The 8,558-nt window shown below is 48.4% G+C and overlaps 1 protein-coding gene across 1 annotated transcript; it reads right to left on the reverse strand.

The window, feature by feature from the left end:
• Positions 1-2,158: 2,158 nt before the first annotated feature.
• On the reverse strand, positions 2,159-6,391 carry LOC108514690 (uncharacterized). The gene is made up of 2 exons (XM_017851080.1): positions 5,046-6,391; positions 2,159-2,251 (listed from the first exon to the last, which is right to left on the reverse strand). Exon 1 carries the CDS (start codon positions 5,845-5,847, stop codon positions 5,110-5,112), a length of 738 nt encoding a protein of 245 aa, XP_017706569.1. The 5' UTR covers positions 5,848-6,391; the 3' UTR covers positions 2,159-2,251; positions 5,046-5,109.
• Positions 6,392-8,558: the final 2,167 nt, after the last annotated feature.

The raw sequence follows: 8,558 nt of genomic DNA on the forward strand, positions 1-8,558 counted from the left end.
AGGCCTGACTCGTTTACGTAATAGCAGCATTCTTCTCCTAAGAAGAGACATGTTCCTCCTTTTTCGGCAGTAAGTAAATCTAATGCTTGCCTATTTTGTGCTGCTACCTGGGCCACTGAGGTAATTTGACACTGCAGAGAGGCCAGGCTTTCAGCTGAAGCCTCTATGGCCTCTCGGATTTGAGCTGCTAGAGATTGGGTAGACTGTACCGAGTGGGCAAGTGCCCCAGTTCCAAGCCCTGACGCCACTAAGGAGGCGGCCAGGGAGACTCCGATGACTAGGGGAAGGAAGACAGCCCGTTTTTGGAGATCATTAGGAGGAGGGTTAAATTGTATGACGAGTTCAGCTACTTCTGCTTTGCTATATAAGGTTAAACTAGGTACTAGGGACACTGGGACACAAAGGGATTGACCAATGGATGTGTGATTAAGGACCTTGAAGAGGGTTTTGTTGCACCAGAAATAACCTCCGATGGGAGCCGTGTGGGTCTTAGCGGGTGGCTGGGTATAGTTACACCAGGAGGTGTTTGGGGTAGAGTAGCAGAAAGGAAGGATTGGACTTTCTGGGCTTTGGTATAGTGGGACTTGGAGTAAGAACGGTTTTTGGGAGGTGCCTATGGAGTTAGTTGTAGCCTTGAAAGCAGTAGGTAAAGGGACTGCCACTAAAGGGGCTCTTTCAAGGGCCGCACAGAGGAAACAGTGGGAGAGATTTGTTAGGTTGGCTGCCCGTGTTAGGTTTAACCCTTGACGGACTAGTTTTAACCATGAGAAGGGGTCCTTATTGGAGGAGTGTAATTGATCTTGTAAGGCCTGTTCTTGTGCTTGTATGGCTAAGGTTAAATTCTGTAGGGCTTGTATGTTTTGAGGAAGGGATTTTTGCTGGACAAGTGTTCTTTTTATCAGGAGAGTAGCCATGGGATATGAACTAAGGATTGTGTAGCCTGTGTAGAGTCCACCTTTGACTCCGTCTGCCCATCGGGGGTCCCATGGGTCTTTGATATTTAATTGGTATTGAAGGGGGGTTCGTTGATTCGCAATGGTGAAGAGAGCAGTGGGTTTCGTCTGTCTCAAGGTTGCATAATGGATCTTACAATAAATATAAGGGCATCCTAGGTTCTTTTGTTTCCAGTAAGTCTTACAATTGTAATGTGTCTGATCGTGCAGGAAGCAGAGAGCCTTAGCTCCGGCCGCACTGCAACACGATAGGGTGAAATTTATAGTAAGATGGGGTTGGCAGCCTGAAGGGGGGCAGTCAGCAGTGCCTTGTAGCTGTGAGTGCTGTTTATTTTTGTGTGACCAAGTTTCAACTATAGAGAATCTCCATATGAAAGTTGGGTTAGTAATAGAGATTGAAATGCAAGAAAAAGATAGTAATATAAGTATGAAATAGTACTTCATCTTCAGTGTAATCACAGGGTACACCTTGTCACTGAAGATGTTCTATAAAGGTAAGCGGGAGAACCACTGTGATGGGCTATTATCTGGAGGCAAGTAGGGATCTGGGGTAAGATATTGGAATTCTGTTATGTTTATATAGAGTATGGCGAGAAATCGGGATAAGCGCAAGGGGTCAGGGAACATGTGGTGGTTGGGAGAGTTTGGTGAATTTGAGACGGGTAGGGGTAAGTCTAGTAGATGTCCACTGATTGTCTTCTGTGGGGGCCTTTTTTAATTGTGATATATGGACCCAGTGCGTGTGTCCTAGAAGTTTGGCTGCTGTGTATGTGGATAGGAGGACAGTATAGGGGCCTTTCCACCTAGGCTGAAGATCTTTGGCTTGGATATCTTTTAAGTATACTTGGTCTCCTGGGCTGAGAGAGAGATGTGGGCTATAGGTGTCTGTTGGAGAGGGGTGTGCTAGTTCTGCATGTTGTCTCAGGAGTTGTCTCAAGAGGGTGAGGTATGGGAGATAAGTTGCCAGCGGGGAAGAAAGGGTGGGTAACTGCTGGAGGGTGAGGGGCCGGCCGTAAACTAATTCAAACGGACTGAGGCCTGTTGGACTCCGTGGGGCTGCTCGCAGCCGGGTTAGGGCCAGGGGAAGGAGAGTTACCCACGATTGTCGAGTCTCGAGGGAGAGTTTGGTGAGTTGCTGCTTAATGAGCCCGTTGGCCTTCTCTACTTTACCAGAAGACTGAGGTCTATAAGGGATGTGGAGTTTCCAGGTGATGTGTAGGAGGGCTGCCACCTGTTGGACTACCTTGGAGATGAATGCTGGGCCGTTGTCAGACTGAAGAGTGAGCGGGAGGCCAAACCTAGGAATAATGTGTTCAGTGAGTATGGAGGCAACTATATTGGCGGTTTCTCCTGTAGTAGGATAGGCTTCTATCCATCCTGAAAAAGTATCAACGAGGGTTAAGAGATATTTGAATTTTTTATGCCTTGGCATGTGGGTAAAGTCAATTTGCCAATCTTCGCCTGGTTGGTGCCCTCTGAGTTGATGGCTCGGATGGGGGTTGCGCAATGCGCCTTGAGGGTTTGACTTGAGACATGTGGAACACTGTCGGTTGATTATAATTAGGTGTTTCATGAGTGTGGGGCAGTGAATGAGGGGGCTTAGGAGGTTATATAAAGCTTTGGGTCCTATGTGTAGGGAATTATGTATGTCTTTTAGAATGGTGTGGAGTTGAGTTTCAGGAATAACTAATTTATTATTGAGGTAAATCCAATTGTCTGCAGCTAGTTTGGCTGTTGAATCTTGTAATAGTTTGGTCTTTTCCTCTTGGGTATAAGTAGGGGTATATTGAGGAGAGAGAAAACAAATAGAGGGAAGCGTGGGAGTGGAGAATCCGGCTGCCGACTTGGCAGTGGTGTCGGCAAAGTTATTGCCAGCCGCCACCGAGTTAGATGGAGTCTGATGACCTTTACAGTGTATGATGGCTGCTCTGGAAGGTGCTGATAAAGCGTCTAGCAGTTTGAGTATCTGTTTTTTGTTGACTATAGGGGTACCACTGGTGGTTAGGAACCCTCTCTCTTTCCAGATGACAGAGTGGGTGTGTGCAATCAAGAAGGCATACTTGGAGTCTGTGTATATGTTTACCGTTTTTCCTCTGGATAGGAGGAGAGCCCTAGTTAGTGCGATAAGTTCTGCCTGCTGTGATGTTGTTCCTTGTGGTAAAGGCTTAGCTTCTAGGACAGCAGAAGATGTAACTACCGCGTATCCTGCCTGTCTGTTTCCTAGAGAATTTATAAAAGAACTGCCATCTACAAATAGGGTTAACTGTGAGCCTTCCAATGGCTGGTCATGTAAATGTAAGTGACTAGGTGGTTGGGCCTCTAAAAGTTCTGGACAGGAGTGTTCAGTACTAGGTTGCTTGAGAGGGTCAGGAAGTAGGGTTGCTGGATTCAGAGAGGAACAGACTCCTAGGGCAATGGTGGAGTCTTCTATGAATAAGAGGTGAAAGAGTTGGAGTCTGGACGGGGTTAGATGGCTAATACTTCTGTGGGCAATAAGATCTTGAAGGCGGTGAGTAGAGAAGACTGTTAGGTTACCACCCCTAATGAGTTTCTTTGCTTCTTGGGTTAGACAGGCTGCTGCTGCTAGGGCCCGAAGACAGGGCTGCCACCCTTGTACGGTGGGGTCTAATTGTTTAGATAGATATGCCACGGGGCGGTAGGTGGCGCCTATAGATTGGGCTAAAAGACCCACTGCAACTTTTTGTCTTTCATCTGTGAAAAGCTGGAAGGGGCGTTGGAAGTCTGGGAGTGAGAGAGTAGGATGTGAGAGAAGGCAGTTTTTCAGGTGAGTGAAATGTTTATAGATTAACTTTGGGTTAGACAAAGGTCCTTGGGGAGTCTCCTTGACAGCTGCATATAGAGGCTTAGCCAAGATTCCGAAATTAGGAATCCAGTGTCTGAAAAATCCTACTAGGCCTAGGAAGGATTGAATTTCCTTAGCGTCTTGAGGAGGAGAAAGATTTTGTATTAGAGTTAAGCGGTCTGTAGTAAGTGAGCGCGTCGTAGGAGTGATCTCAATACCTAAATATATGACACATTGTTGTGCGAGTTGAGCTTTGTGTTTGGATATTCGGTAACCTTTGGATCCTAGATGATTAAGGAGGATCGCAGTGTCTAAAAGAGAGTCCTGTCCCGTGGGACTACAGAGTAAAAGGTCATCTACATATTGGAGAATTTTACTATTGGTAAGAGGACAGGAGGCTAAGTCTTTTGCTAGGGCCTGCCCAAAGAAATGGGGGCTGTCTCGGAACCCTTGGGGAAGCACTGTCCATGTCAGTTGGGTGGAGGTATGGGTGTCTGGGTCTTCCCATGTAAAAGCAAAAAGAAACTGACAATCTGGGTGCAGGGGAATAGTGAAAAATGCATCTTTTAGATCCAGTACAGTAAAGTGTGTTGTATTAGGTGGAATGAGAGAAAGAAGGGTATAGGGGTTGGGAACTACCGGATGGGTGGGACAAACAGCTTCGTTGATAAGACGAAGATCCTGCACTAACCGAAAAGTTCCATCTGCCTTCTTTACAGGTAGGATTGGGGTGTTACAGGGAGAATGAATGGGGATGAGGATGTGTTGGCTGAGTAACCTAGTAATGATTGGTTTTAGTCCTCGTAAGTGCTGTGGAGAGAGAGAGAACTGTGGGCGGGTTGGAAACTGAGATGGTTTCTTAAGTTTTATAAGTATTGGTGGATGATGGTCCGCCACGACAGGAGTGGAGGTGTCCCACACTTGGGGGTCGATAGGAATGGGGAAATCGGGGAAAGGGTTAGTAGGATTGTTGGAGTCATTTGAGTTAGTCAATACTAGAAGCAGATGGCGGGTAGGGTGGGGGGCGCTAGTAGGGATGGAGATACAGGCTTTCAGTTGACTTAAAACATCTCGGCCCAGTAGGGGAGTGGGGCATGAGGGGATAATGAGGAACGAGTGTGCAAAATAGTTGTTGGCCAGGCAGCAATTAAGGGGTGGGGTTTTTCGAGGGCTGGACGGGGAGCCATTGACTCCTACAACAGAAATATTGGAGGGAAGGCTAGGCCCTTCGAAAGACGGCAAAACAGAGTAGGTAGCCCCGCTGTCGATTAAAAAATTAATTGTCTTACCCGCTACCAGGAGAGTTACCCGCAGCTCGGCGAGGGTGATGGGGGTCCCCGAGTCCCGGCACCTTCAGTCGTCATCCAGATGTAAGAGCTGGAAGGAGCTCCCAGGGTCCTGAGAAGGGACATCACGTTGAGGCGCCATGCCCGTTTTCAGGGTGGGGCAGTCAGACTTCCAGTGCCCTTCTTCATGGCATGCTGGACAAGGAGTTGTTGGCAGACGAGGGTTAGGACACTTTTTAGCCCAGTGTCCAGCTACTCCGCACTTGTAGCATGGCCGCACTGGCTCAGACGGTTGGGGACTCTGGGGACATCTATTAGCCCAATGCCCTGGGTTACCGCATTTATAGCAAGCCCCTTTTATTGTCTTTGAGCCTCCGGGGGTTTTGCTCTCCAGTTTTGGGTTACGGCTAGGCTGCAAAGCAGCAACTAAGGCTTGAGTCTGGAGCTGTACCTTCTGCTTTAGGCGGGCCTGTCGTTGGGCCTCAGCCGTTTCCTCCCTTGAATTATAGACCTTGAAGGCCGACTTGACTAGGTCTTGAATAGGAGTTTGAGGTCCATCCTCTGCCTTTTGGAGTTTTTTCCGAATATCCGAGGCCGATTGTGAAATAAAATATGATGCTAGAATAGTGGCCCCGGCTGGGGAAGCTGGGTCTAACCGAGTGTATTGAATTAAAGCCTCAGTTAGCCTGTTTAAAAATGTGGCCGGGTTCTCATCTGGACCTTGAATAATTTCTTTTAGTTTATTAAAATTTACTACCTTATTTGAGGCCGCCTGCATACCAGCCAGAAGACATTGAGTCATCATATCTCGTCTTCGGCGGCCTGGCTGGCCTACTTGATAGTTCCAGTCTGGGTCTATAGAGGGGACTGCTTGTTCCCCTAGTGGGAACGCAGGGTCTGTTAAGTGTAATTGGTTGGCATGCTGCCTGGCGGCCACTAGGATGCGCTCTTGCTCCTCAGGGTTTAGAGTAGAGGTAAGAATAACCTGGAGATCATGCCAGGTTAAATCGTAGGCCTGGCAAAGGTATCTAAATTCTTTGGTATAAATTGTAGGGTTGGCAGAAAAATCTCCTAGGCGTCTTTCAATCTTTGAAAGATCTGCTAATGAAAAGGGAACATGAACTCTAACTACGCCCTCTGCTCCGGCCACCTCACGCAAGGGTGCTAAGACCGCAGGGGGGTTGGATAGGGTGGGAGTAGGAGCGGGGGCAGTTAGGCAATCTTTAGAGCGGGTATGGGCAGAGATAGGCGAACTAAGATGACCAGGCGGAAGTGCCGAGGGGTCGGAGGGAAGTGTAGCCTCAACAATGGTGGGAGGGGCTGAGGAGGGAGGCGGAACAACCGCCAGAGCGGGAGGGGGAGGTGGAGCCGAAAGAGGAGGTGGGGCCGAAGCAGGAGGGGGAGGTGGGGTATACGGCGGGAGTGGAAGGGAGGGAGGGGAAGTAAGGTCTTCGGGCAACTCAGACAGGAAAGATGACTCCTCTTTTTTGGACTTTGTTAGGCCTGCGTCCCTAGCCAACATGACTTGAGCCAAGGAACACCGGCCACACAGGTCCGGACGAGAACGCAAGGCCCAAAATCCTTGTATATAATTAATTTCGGACCACTTGCCTAAGCGTTGACAAAAACTACTGAGGTCGGTTAAAATGTTACGGTCTAGAGTGCCCTCAGGCGGCCATTGAGACTGATTGTCTAATTTATATTGTGGCCACGCCACAGTGGAGAGGAACACCAGTCGCTTTCGCCTGAGATCTTGTTCTAATTGCAAAGTTTTGAGGTTTTTTAGAAGACACCCTAAAGGGGAGTCTCTAGGTATTTTGGATTGGGGGTTTCCCATTGCCTTCCTCTCGCCAATAGGCGGAAACGGAAACCGAACTCTACCTGGCTACAAAGCGTCCTTTGGAGCCACCAGAGACCGGTGAGAGGCTCCTGGAGCCGGAATGGAGATTACCTCCAGGCGGACGTCTCCGTCCTGGATGGGTCTCCCACGGAACGGAATGGAGTTCCTTTGGGCAGACGTCTCTGCCTTTGGGAACTTCCCTGGGTCACCTGGTGACCGGAAAAAAAAGCCTTGGGCCTGCGCAGGACTTCTGGCCAAGGAATATGAGAGAGAGGCAAAAGGTACTCACCCCTAGGAGACTTGGAGGTGGGGAAAGCGATGTCCAGGTCCTGGTCCATCTGGGGCGTGAAAGGAGAAGGCTCCTGGGACCTTGGGGGGCCCTGAGGAGGGGTCTCCTCCCGGGTTTCGGCACCAGCTTATTTGCTTTAATGCGACCCCCAGAGCAAATGCCAGAGAAAAGGCAAGTAGGCAAGGCAAAAAAAACTTTATTTACAAACCAATGTGAGGGAGGGGTGAGGTTCACCGGTCTCTGGTGGTGGATGCCGACGAAGTCACCCCGGCACTCTTGGACGAGGTTCCTGGGTCCCGCCTACGAGGAGGGGCCGAGGAAGCTCGCTCCGGCGTTCTCGGAGGAGGTTCCTGGGTCCCGCGTACGAGGAGGGGCTGAGGAAGTTCGCTCCGGCGTTCTCCAACGAGGTTCCTGGGTCCCGCGTACGAGGAGGGTCCGAGGAAGTTTGCTCCAGCGTTCTTGGACGAGGTTCCTAGGTCAGCACGAGGAGGGGCCGAGGAAGTTCACACGGCGCACCAGCCGGGAGAGGCTTTTATGTCCTGGGCCCGGGAGTGGGCGGGCAGTGGGCGGGACATAGGCGGGTCAAGGGCGGGGCAGTAGGCGTGGCTAGGCAGGTTCCGGTTCTTCTCCGTCGGAGGTCGGGTTGCGCCTGTGCAGTCGACCCATGTCTTTCCCCGGCGCGGGAAAGTTGACAGTGAAGAACCCGGAACTGCGCCATCTTGCCTCCGTTCGTCCAAACACCCTTGTCCTTTTATTTTAAGTGTGTCTTATATATTTTTTAATTTAGGTCTAAGAATGTGTCTTTTAGTTTATTGTTTAGTCCATTTATGCTTATTGTGATTACTGATATATTTAGATTTTCACCCTACTAATTTTTGGCTTTCCATTTGTTTTCCTTTTTTAAACTTATTTTTTTTCTTTTCTTCTACATTTGATTTTGTTTTTTTATTCTATTTTACTTTTTACTGGTATGGAAGTTACACATTTTCTGTTTTTAGTGATTACCCTTGAAATTGTACCATGCACATTTAACAACATCTAAAGTGAACAAATACCTGAACCTTCACTTAGAAGAATACAAAGAACTTAGAACAGTCTAACTCTCCCCACCAACCTCGGGCCTCCTTCACCCATCTATAAATATTGCCCAGTATTTGTGTGTGTCCTTTTTTAACCCCACAAATTATAGACCATCATCACCTTTCATTAGAAGTTTTTTGCAGACAATTTTTGGAATTATTTACATACTTAATAGTTTATTTGCTCATCATTCTTTCTTGCATTGAAATGATAAGTTATATATTTTTAGAAATGTTTCCCTTTTTTTTTTTTTTTTTTTTTTTTGAGACAGAGTCTCGCTCTGTCGCCCAGGCTGGGGTGCAGTGGC

This window comes from Rhinopithecus bieti, unplaced genomic scaffold (genome assembly GCF_001698545.2).
Source record: "Rhinopithecus bieti isolate Rb0 unplaced genomic scaffold, ASM169854v2 scaffold_31548, whole genome shotgun sequence".
NCBI classification, from domain to species: Eukaryota; Metazoa; Chordata; class Mammalia; order Primates; family Cercopithecidae; genus Rhinopithecus; species Rhinopithecus bieti.

What these genes read in the sequence shown, in the direction of transcription:
- LOC108514690 (XM_017851080.1), bottom strand. Translation starts at nt 5,847, where the DNA reads ATGATGACTCAATGTCTTCTGGCTGGTATGCAGGCGGCCTCAAATAAG.